A 22,361-nucleotide genomic window follows, 5' to 3' on the forward strand; every position below is an offset into this window, starting at 1 on the left:
TCAAGAACGGAAAACAATAAACCAACACAAATGCGCCGGTGATACTTTGATTGAAAGTCAGCGGCGCTCGCGCCATCGCTCTGATGAAATCTGGAAAAGTTATTATACTGAGAAATGACAGGGGACATGGGTTCGGTTCGGTTTCAAGCTCAGTTAGGCGAAACAAAAAAAACGTGATTGACATCTTTCATGTGGAAAGTGATGAAAATATGTCGTAATGCTTCCTATTTTGTCAGAGTCCTTTAAAATGCTCTACAGTTGAATTCAATGTGATGTGCTGTATGAGATGCTCTGCTTCTGAGTGTCTTTTGCTGTAGCGCTAGCTTTGCAGTATTCTCTAAAGACTCTTTTTAGTGCAGACGTGAAAGGTGCAGCCGTGCTATCTTTGTCTTAGTCCTCTCTCTCTCTCTCTCTCTCTCTCTCTCTCTCTCTCTCTCTCTCTCTCTCTCTTTGCTGCTATTTGCATCACCTGGAACCCCTCACCAGCGCGCGCACCAGCCGGCTCGTAGGCAAATGATGATGAGACAGCAAAACCACCACAGAGACAATGCACGGCGGAGAGAGAGAGAGAGAGAGAGAGAGGGCGAGCGAGGAAGGCAGGGAATGGACTGCGGTAAAGAGAGAGAGAGAGCGACTAGAATGAGAGCCATCAGTCTTTTTATGCACTTTTACCGCATACATGTTCATCCCCGGGGAGCACTGTGTCTCTGTCTGGGCCTCTGCCTCGCTTTCTGTGCTTCTTCCCTTTCTTGTCATCATTCCGTGCACTTTCCTCCTTCACCCACCTCCACCTCCACCTCCTCCCTCCGCCCTAAGTTATTAAATCTCCTCTCAGCCCCTTCCTCTCCAGCCTGCTCTGCCCTGCAACCTTTCTGTCTTGTGCCACTAAGTGGACTGCTTATATAACGGGTGCACCTTGGAGGGACCCTCCGCCTCCTCGCGCCGCCGCGTCGGCCCCTCGCTCTTCTTCAGGCTGCACCGCCTCGCCCTCTCCTCTCCCTGCGTCGTCATTTTCTTCTGTTCCGCTAACTGTGCTTGGAACAAGTAGTCCCCCTGCTGTGTTGCTTCGCCTACCGAGGCTAAGTGATAACCAAGACAGTAAACAGGAGCGTAACAGGGTAACAGGCAGAGTTTGGATTGTGCACGGAGACATTTCCATTTTATTTACTGCGTGCGCCGTCTAAAACGCGATTAGTGCTGCAGACCAGTGTTAATGGACACACGTTGGCATTTTGTGTCTCAGCAGCCACCAGCTGGCTGTATATACAGTACTGTGGCGTCTCAGTAGCACCCAGGTTCCTTTCATCCATAAATACCACTGATGCTCAGACACTCTTCCTCCTCTCCTCTTCTTGCCTTCAGCTTCTCCCGTCCTCTCACCTATTTCTCAATGACTGCGTCACTCTCCCACTTTTGACATGCCACCCGCATCCAGGGTTCTCCTCATATTCAGCACACCCTCCTCCTGCCTCTTTCATCTCAAGTCTATCTACTTGCCATTCCAGCTATACTGCACCCATTGTACCTCTTTATCTCTCTGCCTCCCCCTCTTGGAAAGTCCACCCCCCCACCAACTCCTCAACACAACCCCCCCCCCCCCCCCCCTCTCTAAATATAGTTCCTTTGAAGCAAAGCAGTGTGTGCGTCTCTTCCCACAACACTGCAAGACAAAAGTCTGTCATCTCGCATCTGAGCAGTGGGGAAAGACAGGACAGAAAGATTGATGGCCTAAAAACAATACTGGTTAGTTAGAGAACCTTAGCGTGTGCTTAAAGGAGGAGTGGGTGGAGATGTGTGGGGATGGGGGGGGGGGGGGGGGGGGGGGGGGGGGGGGATGGGGGGGGGGGGGGGGGAGAGTATCCAGAAAAAGGAACAGCTGTAATAGCAGTGAGAAAGATGAAGGCAACGAGAGAGAGAGGAAGAAAGAGGGGGAGAGAGGTGTTGTGACATTTCTGATGCTCATTTTGCAATTGAATAATAATCTCTCTGGAGGCCTGACCCAGTAACGTATGCATGTCTGAGCGTGTTTGTGTAAGCGCGCGTCCACAACCGTGTGTGTGTGTGTGTGTGTGTGTGTGTGAGAGAGAGAAAGAGAGAGAACCTTTATAAAACGTGTAAAAACGAAAAGAGGATGAGAGGAAAAAAAATGAATGCAGAGTAAAAAAGAGGGGACGTTTGGATTCTTCAATACGGCACCCCACCGCCACCTACTGGTGAAACCGGGCCATTACATGCAGCGAGAGCAGGTTACACGTCGCTGCAGCCGAGGCCAATTCCCACCTCATCAGCTCACCTGCAGGAGCCCTTCTAATGACTTCGGCATTGTCTAATTACAGATTGATTTACATAATAAGTATACTTAGCATTACGAACGGCGACGGTCGCAGCGCGCCGGCCCCAGCGTGCCGAATCATCATGTCATCATCTCAGCCGTTCATTCTGTTCTGCAGCGTTACTGTAGCAACGTGTACACTGCTTCATCTGCTTGCAGCCGGACTGTCCATCACCGGTTGCCATGGCAACGTGGTGGATCATATGGGCCGTGCACGGGCCACTTCCCCTAAAGATCTGGCTATTTTAAGCTGATGCGCTGCAGTAAGAGATTGTTCCTCTAAGCTGTGACTGCATGAAGCTTAGTGAGCGTCTGACATCTCCAGTGCTACTATGTAGCCTTTTCCAACTTCATGCAAACATGAGGCAGGGTTCACATTAGCAGCAAACTGACGAGCAGCTCCAACCCACACCTCCCACAGTTCGCAAACTCCAGGATTTCTAACTCCTGACTCCAGTTAACTTTGGTTATTGTCATTAGCTCAGGGGTTCACATACTTTTTCCAGCCCACGCTGTAAATGTGTGAGTGATTTATGTGATGTGGAGAAGAACAGCGCGTGCCGGGCGTCTCCCCTGTTGCTGATCTGTCCTGCCTTTTCCGACCCAGGCTGCGAAGAGAGGGATTCACGGTGCAGGTCAACGTCAACGACTACCTGGACATCTACTGCCCGCACTACAACACCAGCCAGCGGGGGGCGCTGGAGCGCACCATCGCCGAGCAGTACATCCTCTACATGGTCACCTACCGCGGCTACCGCACCTGCGACCCCCAGCTGGGCTTCAAGCGCTGGGAGTGCAACCGGCCCCACGCGCCCCACGCGCCCATCAAGTTCTCCGAGAAGTTCCAGCGCTACAGTGCCTTCTCGCTGGGCTACGAGTTCAACGTGGGCCAGGAGTACTACTACATCTGTGAGTGGACCCGCACAAATATTCTGATGTGAGATTATGATGAGGTGAGATTATGACTGTGTGTGTGTGTGTGTGTGTGTGTGTGTGTGTGTGTGTGTCTCTCTCTCTCTTTTAGCCACACCCACCCACCACCATGGCCACAGCTGCCTGAGACTGAGGGTCTACGTCTGCTGCTCCACCGGTGAGAACTAACAACCCCCGTCTCCTTATCTGCTGTTTCCTCTCTCGCCTGTCTCGTGTTTATCTCCCAAACACACAGAAAGTGAGACAAAGCGGTAGCGTTGGGGGGGGGGTCGGGGGGGGTCTCCGATCTAACAGGCTCTTCTGCCTCATCCACCTTTTAAAGACGCCGTCTTTTGGACCTGATGCTCTATTACAGTAATGGCGCTCTTGACCATCTTCTCTCCCCCTGGCGTCTCTCCCCTCTCCCCCTCTCCCCCTCTCCGACGCCCGCTGCTCCGTGTAGTGAGCGAGTTATTTTTACCCCGGTTGCCTGCTCTCTCCCCTGCAGGCCTTTGATCAGGAGGCCTTGTGCTGGAAGCCTCCCCCCTCTCCGCTAACCTTGTCAGCACTAATACATCCCACACCCAGGCCCAGTGTCAGCCCCTGCGTACGCATCACCTTAACGCCCCCCCCCCCCCCCCCCCCCCCACATCCCGGTGTCACGGCTAATCTATCCACGTGTCCACCACGCCTCCATTTGCTTCTTGCAGCGTTTGGGCCGAACGCGTGTTGAGCGCGCGTGAGCACGGGTGCGTTTGGTTTGCCGCCCCCCACCTCTCCTCGCCAAGGTCACTTTAACAGCCTGCTGATGTGAGCCGCCTGCAGACGGTGCTTGTTCTCCCCGCACGTCTCCCTCCCTAACGCTTACAAGGATCAGAAAGCGACGTGAACGCGCCGAGCGTATGCTTTACACCTGCTCACGGCCTCGGATGGATTGTGTGTCGATTCCCCGGAAGTGCTTTTACGCGCTCCCGACTGGAATCACGGGCTTCACACAAGCACAGGCTTTTACGTGAGACACACAAACGCGTGCGTGCAAATCGACACACACGCGCAAATCCTTCATTCACTCGGCGGCAATTTGGCAGCGCCGAGTCGGCAGAAATCCCCGTCTGGATGAACGATGCTGCGTGCGTGTGATGATAGAAGTGATTTCTGTTTAGAAGTACTTTTCCAATTTTCGGATGGAACAGTCCAGGTTTAGTTCACGGTCTTTCGGTGCCAGGGACACATTCACACGCGCCTCAAACGCATATTTAACGCTGGTGTTTTCTTCCTCGCTGTCTCACCCTCCTCCTCCTCATCGCTGTCTGCCTCCTCTGCGTTCATCCTCCTCATCCTCCTTTCTTCCTCCCTGCCCTTCCTCTTCGTGCGTCTCTGTCATCAGTCTCTCAGGCGGACGACGACTCCAGCCAGACGTCTCCCGACTACACGGTCCGGCCAAATATCAACCTCGACAACATTGGTGAGTGACTCCACACTCGCTGCTGAGGCTGAACGGCAGCCAGTGGCCAGATGCTGGTCAGCATTCGGCCGCGGCTGCCGACGCTTCATTTGTGTAGAAGGAAACCCACAGGCCGCTGTGAACGTTACACAGCGGGGATCAGCGCAGCAGTGACACGCAAACACATACTGTAAACGATACTGACTTTATTTACACTATTGATATGTTTGGGAAATCAAATAAATATATTTATTTACATTCCCCCTAGTAACATGTGGCTTTCATTTTCATGGCTTGAGCCCTCGTTTCCATTAATTCACTTCATGCAATCAGCATCTCTGACAGCCATGACAGGGCGCTAACTCTGTTTTACTGCTATAACCGGCCCCGGCCCCATGTTCCCTTACATAATTTGACTTATATTTCACTATCAGCCTCAGGTTCCTCCTACAAAACACTTCACATAAACCATATCGACCAAATTTCTGCTCTCCCAGGTATTAACTTCAGATTACTACATCCGTAAAAGAATAATGGGAAACGCTGGTAGGTGAATTCAGAGGTCAATCACCCTTCTGCAGTTTCCTCCTCAGGTACAAATGCTTCAGCACACAATCTACAAGGTCAGTGGAGGTCTTGTAGGGAATAAAAGGTCTATGTTTGCCTGAGGAGGAACCATGTCTGCAAGCTAGTCAATTGTGCAGCTGAGTGGTTACGTAAACCCTCTGTTTTTCTTTCTCTTTCGCCATCGCCTTCTCAAACAAAAGCCTCTCGCTGGGAATCATTCAGAATCCTTGTTTCTGGGCGATGCAGGCAGTCTGTGGCGAGGGCAAAGAGAGTGCGACCCGCACGAGATGGGAACCGAGACCGGCGGAGACGCGGCGGGATGAGCCCTCGAACCGTCAGCTACAAGCACCTTTAGGCGTAGATGTAGAAGGAGGGGGGGGGGGGGGGGGGGGGGGGGGGGGGCTGCGAAAACGGGAGGGAGACAAAGCGAGGCAGAGGAAGTCAGAGAGATAAAAGGCAGGAAGGAAGCGGGAGAGAGAGAGAAGGGAGAGAGAGAGAGAGAGAGAGAGAGAGAGAGAGAGAGAGAGAGAGAGAGAAATCCTGGCAAAAAGAAGGACAGATAAAGCAGAGAAAGAGATAAAACCAGAGTGGGGGGGGGGGGGCAGAGAGGGAAGAAAAGCTCAGTGGTGGGCGAATTGCTCAGCACTAACTCAGGCTGGAGCTTACATAGAATTTAATATAAAAAAAAACCACACACTGGCAGAGAATCATAAAAAATCATAGCCTCTAGCGTTGTGGTGCATTTTGCTGAATACATTTGGAGGGATCGCACAACGAGGACACACGGCTTCATGCACACTCACACAGGCATTTAAAAACAGCTCGTGGAGCGGTGGCCCGGCCGACCCACTCCCTGACTCACCCTCAGGACCACACCTGCCCACGGACCTCGCGCCGTCTGTCACGCGCTCCGCTTTATTCTCCGCGTCGTTTCTGACGGAGCTCTGAGCGCAAACCTGGTCTTTGATTGACTGCTCGGCGAACCGGCTGCACTTTACTTTGAAGGGGCAAATTGGGGCCCGCGGTGACGCGGCGTCACCCGCAGAATGTGCAATCAGCGGCCGAGCAGCGGCGGTGAGTCACGCGTGTGAGCGACGCACCGCTGGCTCCTTCGCCGCCTGTCACATCCTCTGACTCGCTTGTCTTTCGCCAAAAAAAGTACTTCCAGATCCCACCACTAACAATAATGTGTCGAGTCGGCGGGCCGCGTGCTTCCGTCAGGTAGTTCGCCGCTGTTTACGTAGAGCACAGATTCGCCGGGGCGGAATATTTATATCACGCGCTACAGATGCGGCATCGGCTTCGCTTCCTGCCAGAATGAATCACGGCGTCGAGTCTGAGCAGCGACTGAGGCAAAGGAGGCAAATAGAAACAGACCGCGTTGAGACGCATCAGCGCACGCGGGCGTCCGCGATGAATCTGTTCTGAGCGGCTGATTTTCCAACTGAAGCCCAGTTCACGCCCGGACTCGCTCTTTGCCCCCTGTTGTTGTTGTTCCAGCTAAGTGCGCTCTAATGCGGAGTCATTAAAAGGCAGAGTCGGGCTCCGTCAGCTCGCCTTGTCCACACGTCGCTGGAGGCCTCCCATCCAGCGGCGGGGCGCGTCAGAGCAGACAGCCTCTCTCCTCCCATCGACATCCCATCGGCTGATGTTTCTTATCTCTCGTTAAACGCCCGGGGCGGTTTCCCGTGGACAGCGGAGCTCCCCTCACGCGCTCATCCGTTATTTTACCCCGCACACACCGCGCCGCACCGGACGCCGCGCTGGGAAATTGATCGCCGCATCCCACAATTGTACTGTGATGTTGGATGTTGTACTGAGGACCTTTGATAACGTGTTATGGCCCAAGGCGCCCAACGTCCCCCACATTCATCTTCCAAGGGCAGCGTCCCGAAATAGCACGAGGGGTTTGAAGATGTGCATCTCTTTATATCATCCTCGTGACTCCGTTCCTTTGGAAGCAAGCGTGAAACTTGGGTTTTGCAGTTGTTTGTGGACTGTCGTCCTCCCTCACGTTGACGAAGTCCTGTTAAAACACAGGGACGTTGGCTCTTTTTTAAAAATTGTGAACAAACCAATTGTTTTTGTCAGTTTTCGGTGCATTTTGTGAAAGAGAAAAATCCCTTCTCATTAAAATATTTCTTATCTTTTCAAATGATTTTAAATTTTTGGGTATGAAGAATTTCCCAATAACACGATGTCACATCTCAAGGCTTTAACCCCTCCATTACTTTTCCACTCGCGCATCTCTTTCGTGCGGTGACACTTAGGAATTGCAGCGTTCCTCGACGCTGCACAGGCCGATTGCTTTGCTGAAGTATAACGTCACGGTGCAGCTGTCTCCCACTGTCCTAAAACTGTGACTGATCTGTGAGCAGCAGCGCTTTGTTGGGCATCATTTGCTTTATTTTGGCATGTAATAACCCTCTAGATATAATGAGTAGCATTACGTCCAGACACAGCGTAATGACTCAGTGTAATCCATGTTTTACGGAATATCATAAAATGTCTTCTCCCAGCTCCTTCCCCATCTTTCCCCCTCCAGCTAATGTTCTGTTGTGTCTAATCAATGGCGAGCCCATAGTAATTTGGTTTGATTGAAATCCCTCTAGGATAAAAACATCATTAGTGTGAAAAGAGGAGTACATGGGAAAAAAAATAGATCAGAAACAAACGTGCTTTTAATTTTCCGTCCCGCAGAGGAAAATGGCCATATGTAGTTGTGCTGATGATAATTGGTGGTTTGTTGATAATTGCATCATGTCGCGTTCTCTGCATATGTTAAAGCATAATTTGCATGCGTCACACACAGCCTTTAGTTTGATGAATTAATAATGTAGTAATGGTTCGCCTCCTTCTGTCTGGCGCATAAACTATCTCGCCCCCCCCCCCCCCTCTCTCTCTCTCTCTCTCTCTCTCTCTCTCTCTCCCACCACAGACGAGTTGCACTCCGAAGTTCCCAAGTTGGAGAAAAGCGTCAGCGGCAGCAGCCCCTCCCGTGACCGCCTTCTTCTCACGGTGGCGATGCTGCTGGTGTCCGCCGTCCTGTTGTCCTAGCGACCGCCGCCCCGAGCGACGCTCCTCACGCATAGCTGGACCGCCTTGTCCAAAGGGCTTTGTATCCACCCACTGCAAATATTGGGCAGAAGCAGAAACGCACGAAACAACACAGAATAAAATCACCCTTAACCGGACTTTAAAAGAGGAGAGGCCTTTTCTTTCGCCGTCATATTTAACGCCAGTGTACTTTAGCACTCGATGTGTCGCCGGACGTCATCCCCACATGAACAGAGCTGGGACGCGCTGGATGTAGACTACGCACTGTCGCTGTAGCATGGATATCACACCACCTGAGGAATTTACACTGCGCCGACTCAGCTCGTGAAAACCAGACTGAAGGAGGCAGAAAAAGTAACAGGAGTGAGACTCAGACGACGGATTCCACTCTGCTTTGATGTAAAGAGCTGGACTCCGAGGGTTCACAGGTTATTTATATAATCAGTGGGTGATGATTACCATCTACAACCACTGTCCTGGACACTGAGGAATGTTTTCACGTTGGAGTGAGGCAGCAGCTGGTAATAAGAGCTCAGAATCTGAGGGAAAAGACTTTGTGAGGATATCCACAGGCCTTTCAAGAATCCATTTCACCCAGACATCAGAACTACACCTGACTTTGTGATAGCTACAGGTGCAACGCTTGCGTTTCTTAGAAGGTAGTAAGTGCCCTCAACCAGTCCTTTGTCTGCATTTCCTGCCTTCACACTGTAACAACCCTGGAAAAAGACAGAGCCGGGGCTGGTGATTTGACGGCACTTAGACGTGTTAGACGTGCTAGACGTGTGTTTTATTCCAAGGCATTTACCTTCGGCTCTCGGCGCAGAGTTCCAAGATGTCGGACCCTTTTCTCCTCGCAGCAATCGCCCGTTCAGAATGCCGCTAATTTACAATTATTATCACCCCCCCCCCCCTCCCAGATTCCCTTTTGTATCCCGGACGACCCGTCCTGTCCTCTTCCACTTCAGAGGTTCTCAGCCAATCAGGGCCCACGGCCATTACAGCAGTCACCGTCACCATGGAGACGACCCCATACAGTCGCCTAAGTGCGGCAGGTGCCTGAGGAGAAATTGTGCTTTGAGTCTCAAAGTGACGCTGCCGCCATTTTGTTAGAAAAAAAAACAAAAAAAACAACACGACTGAATGTGCAAATACAGAGAAGATCACTTTTTTATATTTAATACAGGACACCGTACAATAGGCTGGCATTAATTACAATTTTGTGCTTTTTTGATTTATTCACTTTTCGAATGTATTTATTTTAGCATTAAAATATATTATTTATCTACCTAATTTATTAGTGTGCATTTGTAGGCCTTTGCTCAATAAGCTATTGTGCCATTTTTTATTGTTTTTTTTTTAAACAGTGGGATTTTTACTGCAGCATTTTGCTTGTGTAGATAAACTAGGCACATGTGATTCAGCCTGTTCTCGGTGCGGGACGTACACGCAGCAGCTCTACTCCCATTGTAACACAGTGCTAATCAGATGACGCAGCTGACGAGCGACTCATGAACCAACTGTGAACGCACAGACGGAGCCGGTGACGGACGGGCCGCGTTCCTCGAGTGCAGCGTCCGCCAAAACGAAGGGGTCTGCATCGTAATGTATATTCATAACGTGTGTGTGTGTGTGTGTGTGTGTGTGAGAGAGAGAGAGAGAGAGAGAGAGCGAGCAAGGGTTAAAAAAAAACACCATATGTGCACGTCTGCGTGCGTGTGAATGGAGAACGTGTTCGTCCGCGCTTTTTCGAATATGTGGCATTTAGAAGTTTCGTACATGTTAAGGAGTCGTTTGTAGGATCTGAATATGCAAGTGTGTATGAGAGAATGTGCTTTTTCTGTAATGTCGGTTCACGTCACGAGCTTTGGGGAAAGCGGGGCGGCGACCACGACTAACGTGTTTACCTTTGACCAGAATGAATTTCAAAAAAAAGCTGTACATTGAAACAAGAATGATTAAAAACGATGCCAATAAAACCTTTTTGCAAATTTACTTTTCTCTATGTTTTTAAGAAAACTGACAGCGTCTCACCTTCTCCGTCAACCTCCACGCACCAAATCCGGACCTGAGGTGAAACACGTCAAACTCAAACTATCCCCATCCTCACGTGACCCGTCCCCCTTCGCTTTCACGCTTCACACTTCTCCTGCCACAGAATATAACGTCAGCATAAGTGGGAAATCATTTCTCCTCATCTCCCACTTCATCAATCTCGCGTTCCGCTGCCAGCCATTCATGTCTCCACACATCTCCACGCCGCGCGCGCTCCGCTCCCTCGCGCCCCTGTCACTTTCCGTCTAATCTCTCGCACGCAGAACAGAGAGACGCGGGCGACGGGGAGGGGCGCGTCGTCTCACGCGCGCTAATGTCCGTGTCAGAGCGGGACCGAGAGGCCAGATAAGAGTTTGCCTTTGATGTTACACATCAGGCCCGAAATCACACGAGAGAGGACGGGGAGAGGCTTTCACACTGGGTCACAGTGTGTGTGTGTGTGTGTGTGTGTGTGTGTGTGTGTGTGTGTGTGTGTGTGTGTGTGTGTGTGTGTGTGTGTGTGTGTTAACCTCGTATGCTTTGTGTGATTAACAATTAACTTGACATAATGCGAGTCACACTCAATCAAGCGACGGCATCCTTTCATGTGTGTTTCTCGGCTGCGTTCAGGGAGCAGCTCCTCCGTCTGTCTGGCAGATATTAGGCTGAGACTGGTGGCATCACCTACTTATAGGTGTGATGCGTCACAGGTTTGGACTTGCACGCGGGCCTTTCAATATTCTGACGCTGGTGCACAGTGGCTTCTCCTCCGGGGCCTGAGTTGACTTAAAGCATGATTCTGAAGTCATCGGCCGATTGCACCTTTTTGGCGGCGGGGCTCTTCGTCGTTAGTTGTGTGAGGGAATTAACACCGTTGTCGCTACCTGAAAGTCCTGTCTGGAGAAACGTGATCCGCTCGGAGCTCCCACGACGGGATCGGAGCCGGGTTTAAAACAGCAGCGCCGGCACGCGGCGTCGCAGCACGTGTCCCGTCCACACTCGAACCAATGAAGATGTTTCATTACGAAAAGCCGGCGGCCGCGTCCCCGTTCGGAGGCGTATTGTCGTTTTCTGAATCATTTACTGTGAGATAAGCCATCTGTAGCGCGGGCAGGCCTGTGCCGTGGAGAAGAATTCCCCTGACGAGCGGCACCGTCTGGCCCAAACAATGAAACAGATGCCGCCTCCTCGGAGAACTTGTTATAGCTCAGGACATCAATGAGACAATCTCCGAGACTAGTGCTGCCTTCAAGTGCTCCTAGGAAACTCCTCTTTCAAGGATGGAAGTCATTTATCTGAAACGCCGTCTCGCTTCACTGTCTGCAGCTCTCGGCTTGTGTCGCGCGTGATGTTTATTTGCCCTGAAGAGCCTGGAATCCAGAGAAGCTGCGGGGCTGAGCCTTTGGCGGACTCTTATTTTAAGTACATTATATTCTCTCATTCAGCTGCTCTTTCATCTCCCTCTCCATTATCACCGACCCGTGCCTGAAACCGTTGTGATGGATCCTTGGATTATTTCTGACAGCCCTTTGAGGAGACATGCGACCTTGCGTTAACTGAGCGCGTGTGAAAGGTTCAGTGCATGTGGCAAATAAATATATGATGGCCAACAACAGAACATCTCAACCATGTAACGTGTTGACAGTCAGATAATGAGAAATAGTGCTGCCTTTCAAAGCAATACCACCTTCCGCCTATAGGCGTCGCCCTAGCTTTCCTTCTCTGGATCCTGGAAGAAACATCATTCATTAGATTTACCATGATGCACAACATATGAACACTGAATTTGAGAAAACTATGTTGACGCCACTGAATGGATTTATGTGGTTTATGGTCTGTGCAACCTGGACAGACTCAGGCGCCTCTGCTCATGTAAGCAGGTCTGATTTATTGGGCTAAGCTGCCGAAGTTCAGTGCCACTAAAATGTAATATCTCTCCAAAATCCCATCCAGAGTTCAATGTGACATCACCGCCGTCCAAATTCGATTCGTTTTTTTTAATGGCGCTGCCCAGAAGGCCGCTCGGGGTAGGAGATAGCATTAGCAACAACGTGATGAATCACTGAAGAGGAAGTTAGGAGAAATAAATCTGATTTTAATAAGACCATCAAAGGCAACACAGGAGAAACTAAAAATAGCTCGATCGAATATTGTCTCTTATGTAACAGCTGGAATGATGGGTTTACCTTGTGTTCCTTCAACTCCTCAGGATTAAACTAGTTCTCTAGCAATGTCTGTATGATCATGTCGGCTATTTCTGTTTTACATGGAAGTCTATTCTTGGCTTAATCTGTGATTACTGGGAACGGGTTTATTGGTGTGTTTAGTTTAGTTCGGGTGGTTTTTGCTCTTTTTAATACTGGGCGCAGACAAAATGTTCTCGTTTCGCGCCGCGTCACGTGTCGCGTAGAGAAGGGTTCATCTGGCCGTGGATTTGTACACGTAGACGTCGGCGCTCTGAGGATTTGGGAGCAAAGCGTGGTTGTTCACAGCCTTGGCTCTGAAAGTAACACTTATATTTTTAATTCTAACTCACTAATGAACATCTTACACTTTAGTCTCATCCATAACCAACTACTACTACTGTGTTTTATCTATCATCAGTTTCATGTGACACCTGTGAAGTAGCTGTCGATCATCCACCTGTTCCGGTCTTTAGTGTCTCCGTTTAAGCAGGATGTCAAACAAGAATCTTGTATAAAGTAGCTGTAACATTAGTGAATGAAGCCGTTTGTCTCAGTTTCACAGAACCAGGATGTATCTGTTCACCTGTGGCTGATGTGACCTTTCCTGTCTAACTCCCCCAACGACAGCTAACGTCTTCAGTTTCGAGACCGAACACTCTGGGACCCAGCACGACAACATCATTCAATTACCGATTCGACGCGGAGCCTCGTCGCACGGAGAGGAGGGCGACGTCAGCGCGCGATCAAGTCCCAGAACAAGTGTAATATGTCACGTCTCCCGCTGCTGAGACGGAGACACGGCACGCCATCGCCATCGCATCCTGTACGAGCCTCACGCTCCGCAGCCCTGAGCGCTACAGAACAGACCGCCAGGAGCTGAAATCGTCCCACGGTTACAGGAAAGGTCCCCACTTTGAAACGACAGCTCGCTAATTCAGGGCTCCACGAGCCGGACCTCTCTCTCGGACACGCCGTTGAAGAGAGGCAGGGAAATGTGCGCGTGCATCTTAATTAGGGCGGCGTCGGGCTTCCTGGAGGCCTTTGCTTTAGCGCACATTAATTTGGGCCCCTGCCAGTTCCTCTCCAGATCAGTTGGCTAATGTGTTGACAAGTGGAGGAAAGTTATCGCGGAATATCAAACAGGACACATTCGCCATCTGCAGCCGCCTCTTGTGCAGCGGCGGCGAGGACGCGCGGAATATTAAAGGGGACGCGGTCGGACGGGAAGGAGCTGGAGGTGGATGCGAGGCCGCGGCGCCACGTGCGTTTCCGCTCCCGAACATATGTGTCGTCGGCTGCTGCGGCGCTTCCGGTTCGAACGTAAACGGTTTAGTGCGGAAAACTCATTTGAAGGCGGCAGGAACAGCAGCCTGAATCCTGGCCTTCCGCCATGTGTGAGTTTATTATTGGAGCTGAGATTTAATGGGCTTCAACTGCTGCTTCTCCCTCTTGTAGCCTGTGCAGGAAGTCAAAGAAATCAGGGAACGTGTGATGGAAAAAAAAGCAGCCTGATCCATTTCCACCATGGGATAGTTTTCCCTCTCCCCTCCAGCCTCTCGTCTCTTCTTCCTTCCTGTGTCGTTTTGCATTCTCACAGCTCCTCCTGCATCTCATGCTGCACTCTGCTCTGGCTCTTTCATCATCGGTGTCATCATAAGATTGCGTTTCCTCCAAACCCAGTGTCTTTATTTTAAACACTGGTCCCTCACCTCCAGTCTGGGCACCGTTCCCTAATCACCCCCATCCTCCTCTTCCTCCCTCCATCCAGATTTAGCCGTAATCCCCTATTTCTGGTTGCTACATTTGCACAGCACTCAACAGCTGGGGACCTGCAGTGTGTGTGTGTGTGTGTGTGTGTGTGTGTGTGTGTGTGTGTGTGTGTGTGTGTGTGTGTCAGACCATGCACATCTGCCCACACTTTGGGCATCTGGTCAGAACTTAAGCCTATGAATAGACATTGCTTGTCTTCTAAAAGATGAAAGGCTGAGCGATCCAGGATGTTACAGACAGACTCAAATGAGTCTCAGAGGAATCTGATCATGCTACTTAAAACGGAAACGCTCAGTGACGGCAGACGACGTCTTGTCTGGTTTGTAAACATTTTTTTAAGGAAATCCCATTTATTAGAAACCGCTTGGATGCGTGATCATGAATTGCTCCCCTTTTAAAGTTCAAAACATAAGATGGCTTCATAACCTGATCAGAGGCAAACTGAACCGTCTGCACTCAAACCTCAGGAGACCTTTGCAGTTTTAATCTAAGTTATCAAATAGCTTAATATTGATGCACACACAGATTCTACCAACCTAATGCCAACATCTAAGAATACTAATACGACATAGTGCAGTAGCAGTAAAAAAAACAAACAGAAGCCTAAAAACAGGCATGTGAAGGTGCAATTTGCACATTTTCTTGGGGAAAAAACACAAGTAACTTCTCTGAACTGTCATAATAATCCATCCAGTTTCTGAGACATTTCACTTACAGCAGTAAATGTCAGCCTGGAAGAAATGTCAGGTGATCAGTAGCATCGCTGGGATCTGTCCTACAGATGTCTGTGCTTCATAACAACCCATCCAAAGGTTGCTGCGACGCATCAGTGGGAGTTTTAGCTTCGTACGCTGGTCCCTGGAGCCCGAGCTGCTGCTGAACCAACAGTCAGCATCACAATAATGAGAGGAATCACAGCTAAACGATTGCTGCTGAACTCACAAATCGCTGATATGGGGTATTTATTCAAAATCAAGCATGTCGTGTGTCATGACTAGATTCTGTACCCTGTGTAAGCATGTGTCACATTCACTTAGTTCAAGCCACTGCTTCACATGTCACAAGGTATCTTGACTCACTTCCCTTCAGGGATGTTTTTCCCAAATGTCATATTGACAAACTAATTTTGCAAATGCCTTTCAGTTTCATCTTTTCCAGGTTCGTAACATCCTTTGATGTAAAGTTAAACCAACGCGCTGTCTGACTTTAAAAATATCCATTTTCAAAATGGAACACAAATACAGAACCCGATTTAATGGAAGCGTCTGTGATACGCAAACAATCTGTGCCAGTGTTTTCGTCACATTCGGGTGACAGCTGTGTGCGCTGACTTTAAACAGTCAGTAAATCATCTTTGACACTGAAGCCAAAGACGCATTCACGCCGCGCGAAACTGCGGAGGCCGCGCTACAGCGGCGGCGCGCAAAGTGTTAATAGCCACAATGATCAACAACAGGCTCAATGGCAGAAATGTAGACGGAATGAAACTTTATTTAAAAGGGGTTCGGCGGAGCTACTGGATGCATCGTCGGCAGCCTTTGCAGGGCTGTGCTCCCCTTCCCCCCCCCCGACTGGCGGCTCGTTTTTACGAGGATCCCAACATGACATGAATGCAGCGTGACTGCTGGTTGGAAGCCAGCAGAGGTCCAGCCTTTAACGAGCCGCACCTGAGCCCAATCAGGCCTCGGCCTTCGCGTGAGTTTGAGCAAACACACAGGAAGTAAAGGCCGACTTGTACTTTACAGTGTAACATCGTGGTGGAACCCTGCTTATGTATGAATGATATAATAATATATATGTGATTGCTTCCTGTGAGAGCAGGACTCCAAGGATGGACATGAAGCCACGTCTGCACACAGACACAGTCTTACAGTGTTTCTATTCACTCTATTAATAACGTCAGCAGGTAAAAGCTGTCAAACTAACTGCGACATCTTCATCTCTAACAGCCTGTTACACGTCCATTAAGGGCTTTTGTTTTCTTACGCCTTCATTTAAATATTGGAAGTTGATTTTTTCCCCCCACAGTCACTTGTTTAACCACTGGAGCAACTCTGCCTAAGTGAATGTGAGATCTCGGAAGATGAGACTGAATTATGTTAAAGCAGTATCTTTCTGTTTTTAATTAAGTCGCAGGCGATCTCTAATGGGCCCGTCTTTTCATTCCTAGCGTGTCTTCATTTGATTTCATAGGACCTTAATCACTTTGGAGTATTCATTATCCATTAGCTTCCATGTAATTTAAACAAGATGCTGCCTCGTTAATTTCCCCTGAAATGATTCAGAGCCAAATCTCCCTCCTCCTGTCCCGCGTGATGACACTGACCCTGTCCTATTTATGAGTGCACCCTGACTACACCCTGTTAAAACCTCTTTAAGACCCTGTTGGTTATCAGCCGACGCAGCATCATGAGGGAAGTCTTCCATTTTCACCTACTCCGTCTTAGCCCATCGCGATGTTGAAATGCCGGTGATGCCACCGAGCGTCATGGAACGGACGTAACCACATCTTCAGATCACGCTATAAATGGATGTAGAAAGAGTGAGGGAGCAAATGAAGCAGATGCGTGATGAGTACACATGACGTGTCTTGTGAGTCTGTTTGAGTGAGCTGAGTGCAGAATGTGTGTGTGTGTGTGTGTGTGTGTGTGTGTGTGTGTGTGTGTGTGTGTGTGTGTGTGTGTGTGCGTGTGCGTGTGCATGCTCAAGGCTGTACTTATTCAACAGAATGAAAACAAGTCAGAACATGGTTACATGGTTCACCTGTCCTGACTGAGCTGTTACACAATCCTTAGCTCAGTCAAAAACACATCGGCTGAACTCTGAAACAGGAAATAAAGGCCTGGCTGTGACGCTGATCACCCTTCTGTCCGGTTTCCAGCATTACCGTTAATTAGACTCTGCATTAGCATTTATATAAGAGAATTCCTTGCTGCATCTGCCTTATGCCCACAGGTGGAGCACATGATGCATTCAGGTGTTGATTAGGAGAAGATTCACTCTCATTCAAACACCTCGCGTGACGGCACTCATAATTTCTAAATGGAAGTTTTCCAATAGCCTCAAGTGTAACACTCAGACAGGTGCTTTAATGTCAGATCCAGAGATTTTTTTCTGTTTCTGTGTGTGTCATAAAACTATGAATCTAAGTATTAAGTTTTATTCCCATGTTAAAAGCACAAGTCCCCCCTATCAATTTGCACACAGTCTGACTGGCCAATAAAAACATCTAATTGTGTTTTGCAGACACACACACGGGAGGCAGCAGAATTTCTCCTTCTGTTTCCGTCTCTTTGGAGCTTTGTCACAACAGGCCAGCAGGTTCGTCTAACTGGCTGCTGGCTTAAGCCTCCCATTAATCTCCAGTCTTAGCAAGAAAAGCAGAACCAGGCATGTTTGCCCAAACGTCAACGGCGACTGGCTTCACGTGATCTCGGCCCGGGTCGGCTCCTTGAAGCCCATTGGCCGGAGTCCAACGGGGACACGGCTGTTATCACCCACATGTATTCACCCAGCAAGAGGTCTGCGAGCGGCTACAGACAGACCATCCAGCTGCTGCGCCAGTTGTGTAGTAAACACAGCGAGGATTAGCCTCTGCACTTAAGCTGGGAGATAATGATTTGAAATGGCCCAGGGTCAAAGGTCGATCGCGTGTGCCCTGTCCTGTGGGTGGAATATTGTGCTCTGTGTGTTCTGTCTGCCTTCAGAAATAGAAGGAGCTCTTGTCTGAGGCGACACCCGAGCATCCGCTATCAGGCCACAAGCCCCGGGCCCTGATGTGCTGTTGGATACAGTAAAACACGAGCGCTGCATGTTAAAGTCATGTGTAAGCAGTTTAAAGCATACACAGCTCACAGCCTTTTAATATCAGACAAGGAGTGATATAAGTAGCTCTTTATAAATGGACTGTAACCAAAAGTATAATGTAGAGATGTTTGCGTTTGTGTTTTCTGCTCCAGAGAACAGAGTTTCACTGAAATTAATTCACTTTACACGAGGGAATTAAGTGCAGGAAATTATTACCCCAGATTTCAACGCTGTTGTGAACTCAGACAGCGACCTTCGAGTTGATGAATGACTTCTTGTCTGATTGTCCTAGTTTCTGGCTCTTTGTAGCTGTAATATTGAATACTACCTGCATTTGTTACCTGAGCTGCTCATGTCTCGTATGAGAGAAAGGATTTTTTCCCATTGAGCACGTCTCCATTCATGCTTCCACCTCTTTTGATTGAACTGTACCTGTCGCCGTTGATTCCAGCTGCTTTTCTGTTTATTACAAGACTCGTCCCATAAAAGCTCTGTTTTAGCTCCTCCGCCGCCGATGCCTGTTTCTGGGAGTTTGTCATTTTGTCATTTCTCATCACCGCCGAGGTGCTTTGCTGCAGAAGGCTGTTTATTCAGCGGTGATTCACTGTGCTCAACTCAACTGGAGGTTCCAGTGATTTGTTTGCTTATGCGCTAAACACTTCTAGAATTTTAAGAAGGGCCAATTATGTCTTTCCAAAACTGAAACAATCCCGGCTTAGGGTTCAGTCGCCGGCTTTGTCCGCAGCGGACGGAGTTTCCCAGTTGTCATGGCGATGGGTTTCTTGACATGCTTGCTCGGTGGCTGCTTTGATTCCGTCAGCAGCTCGTTGACCATGATGGTTTCAAATACAAATGCTCACTTTGACCCACCCGGATTCCTCTTTGCTAGGACGCAAACTGTGGATGAAGGCCTTGTGCTCGGGTTGAAAGCTCTAGACAAACGTTGGTTTGTGGCCTCAAGCGGCAAAAGTAATTGCATTCATATGCAAGATGTGATCTGACGCTGGCTTGTAGTTACAGAGTGCTTATAACATGAGCAGTTTGTATTGCAAATTGGCTTTGTCTATGGTCTGCAACCACCAATGACCTATGTGCGTCATTTAAATCAAATGCACAGATTGTTGGTCTGTATCCTGTAACACAACAACACTTTCCTACACAGTTGTGTCGAGATAATTCTCCGCCCACTTGAAGTAAAGCTCTTGTGAAACCATGTTTTCGTGTGAAGGTGTGCAGCGTATGGGAGTGAACCTCTCCACACCGATGACAAATGGAGGCACAGATGAGCTCTGTGTCAAAGTCAGTCAAATTCTAGCAATAATAAAAAGAACCTGTTGGACAGACAGGACCTGTCTCACACTGAGCTCACGCACACAGCGTTCCCTGCGCGAACACGTTTGCGTTGACGGTGCGCCTCACTCCCCGGAGGAGACAGCGAGGGCGCACGCATGTTCATGACGAGTGCGCGTATGGTCATGTTACAGCTACCGACCCTTCCAGGCCCGAACCACTGCACGCTGCTGCACCACAACTAACACGAGTGCACGATGCATGGCAGCGCGAGTGCACGGGAGGCCGCGCAGAAGGAGGCACCGGGGCTATAATGCATGCACAGCGCCAGCAGGAGAACGCAGCCTGTTCAAGAATGATCGCCGAAAGCCAAGCCGTTTTAGGGGGGCACGTCCATAATGCCAAAATCCCAAGGGGCAGCACCTGCCTTCTCACACAGGCAAGAGTGCACACGTATTTTTCCCAAGCACCTCCACACAGGCCCACAGTACGAGGGGCCAGCGGAGTGGGGCCCAGGTCTTTGTTCCTCTTTCATGGACTCTGCTTCCCTATGATGATGGGCCCATTGTCTGCGCCTCCACTGGACCTGCACCATTCAGGCCCCATGATAAAGCCTGCTTTCACGAGCCCGGAGCGCAGGAAGGAGGGAGAGACGGGAGAGGACGGCGGTGATGGAAGTGTGGAAAGGCAAAGGAGACGGGAAGGAGAAACTCCGAGGGGTTCAAAGAGGGTTAAAGGCAAGAGAGAAAGGGCTGCGAGTTCTGGGAGGGTGAGCAGGGCCGGTGAAATGTTAGAAGGTGGGCGACAAGAGCTGGAAAGAGAGAAGAGCAAAGGGAAAGGTTCAAGGTGGACGAGCAAATGGAAGCTCTGCTCCTCCCTCTCCTCGGCCGCTGATGGGACATTAGCCATCAGGCGAACAGAAGCTTGTCTCCTCAGTTGTTTCCAGTCAAAATCAGCTCATGTCCCGTCTCCTGACCCTGTGTGTGTTTTTCCACCACTGCGTGACTCTAAAAATGAGCAAGAGCCCGTTTTGGGTTTTTCTCCTCTTCTTGCGCCGCCTTTAATGAGAACTAACATCAGAGCTCGACTCTTGGATGCCGTTCAGCAAAACGTCCACTTACGTAATTGCGCTGACTTATTTATTTATCGCGCGTAACCATGCGACTGAGCCGACACAAAGTCAGAGGAGGCGAAGGAGCGACCGGAGGGGACGCTGCTGAGCGCCGGTCACGCCGACGGGGCACGGCCTCCGCGCAGCCTCGCTCCTCTCTCTCCACCGGATCGGAGGGCGAGCGAGGGGCACCGACTCGATGTACGAAGCCAGAAGAGAAGAGCAGGAAGTCCAGGACGGACAGGGAGGAGGCAGCTGGTCACTTCAGATGGCTGATGATTCAGCGGGCGCTGAGTCTAGGAGACTTGATCTGACAGAGAACCAGTCTGTTAAGAGATCTTTTAGCCATTAAGTCTATTAATCAGCTCTCATCTAATAATCTCAACAATGAGAATATGTCAAACAGCTCCATGACGTAATGTGCTGCAGCGGAGGTGGTCATCATGGCATAATCTCCATCCACAGTGTTAAGTGTCAAAGAGCAAAGGGCTCAAACCGAGGCGTCGCGCTTTAATGCATGCGTCTGGCTGCATAAACGCAGCCCCTGCATGAAATGTAAAACACGAGAGGTGGAGGCGTCCTTCCAAGAGCCGACGCTCCAGATGAAGATGCCTTCTGAGATACTGCGAGAAATAAATCAAAGCCGGTGACTCAGTCCGACGAGTCGAGCGCTCTCATTTGGACTTTTTAAGGCTGAAACGCCGACCACATCTGTGGGGGAAAACTAACAAGTTGCTTTGCAGATCCTCATCAGAGAGGCAGCTCAAAGCAGGCGGCGACGTCACGGCATTTAAGGTCAGAATAAAAAAAAAAGAGTGAATGTTAAAAATATGCAGTGATGATTACAACGGGCTGCCAGAAGCCTCAGAGGGCGCGTTAGTGTGCCAGCGCAATGAGCCACTTTAGAGCTGCAGTGTCCGGAGAGTTCAGCTTTTCAGTTCGTAGTCGTAATCCAGTGACTGAACTCATTACTGTGGTGTCTCACAGGCACGTGTGTGTGTGTGTGTGTGTGTGTGTGTGTGTGTGTGTGTGTGTGTGTGTGTGTGTGTGTGTGTGTGTGTGTGTGTGTGTGTCACTCAAAAGGCCAGAATACATTTAATAGGTATCACGAATAGGGTTGAGAGATTATATAAGCAAAGAGACCCACTTAATGAGCATTTGCATAAATTGTAACACAAACAGTCATTTAAAAAAACACTCCTGTCGCTCACTTGGATAAAAATATCCGTTTTGTGAATGGAGCAGAGGATGCAAATCCATAGGTTACGCTGGTAATTACAGGCGAGTGAGAACGGGAGGCAGGAAGCGCCGGAGCCGAGCAGCGAGTGAAGCCACAGGGAGGATTTGTTTTTGGAGGAGGTACCGACGTGTTCAGGACTTCCATCCGCACAGCAACGGGCAGCGGGACAGAACAACAGCAGGGAGGATGGGGGGGGGGGGGGGGGGATCGAGAACGCGGAGAGCGGAGAAACGGAAAGATTAGTGTCGTCCTAGCGAGATGGGGGAGGTTAGGGAAGGGGGAGGGAGAGGGGGAGGGGGAGGGAGAGGAGGGCCGGAGCAGGAGGGGCAGGTTAAGTACAAATTTGGAACCGCACGAGCCGACCACATGCTGAAAGACTGTAATTTGGTTATTCCCAGAATAGCCGGTAAACGAGGGGGGAGAGGAGGAACCGAATAACATAAACTCTTTAGCAGCACGCAACAACAACACAGTCACCGTACTGTATGTCGCACACTCACTGTGTCCATGCAGAAATGCATGAAGAAGGAATGAAAGTTGTGTTCAGATGCACTAAACTGAACCAATGTCATATATGAGCTGTGGGTGATGAAACACTGAGCAGAGCTCTC

General features: G+C 49.8%; 1 protein-coding gene across 2 annotated transcripts in view; it reads left to right on the forward strand.

The window, feature by feature from the left end:
* efna3a (ephrin-A3a) overlaps positions 1-10,307 on the forward strand; it is a 44,013-nt gene extending 33,706 nt beyond the window's left edge. The window contains exons 2-6 of one of the 2 annotated variants that reach the window (XR_003787661.3): positions 2,940-3,241; positions 3,357-3,422; positions 4,632-4,709; positions 8,194-8,373; positions 8,459-10,307. Coding sequence is in view for 1 of the 2 variants with exons in the window: in XM_029168036.3 (XP_029023869.1) it covers positions 2,940-3,241; positions 3,357-3,422; positions 4,632-4,709; positions 8,194-8,312 (565 nt within the window). In the remaining variant the exon portion in view is untranslated. Of the gene's footprint in view, positions 1-2,939; positions 3,242-3,356; positions 3,423-4,631; positions 4,710-8,193 lie in introns of both variants that reach the window. The other variant, XM_029168036.3, reaches the window with a different exon arrangement.
* Positions 10,308-22,361: the final 12,054 nt, after the last annotated feature.

This window comes from Betta splendens, chromosome 11 (genome assembly GCF_900634795.4).
Source record: "Betta splendens chromosome 11, fBetSpl5.4, whole genome shotgun sequence".
In the NCBI taxonomy this organism is placed as follows: Eukaryota; Metazoa; Chordata; class Actinopteri; order Anabantiformes; family Osphronemidae; genus Betta; species Betta splendens.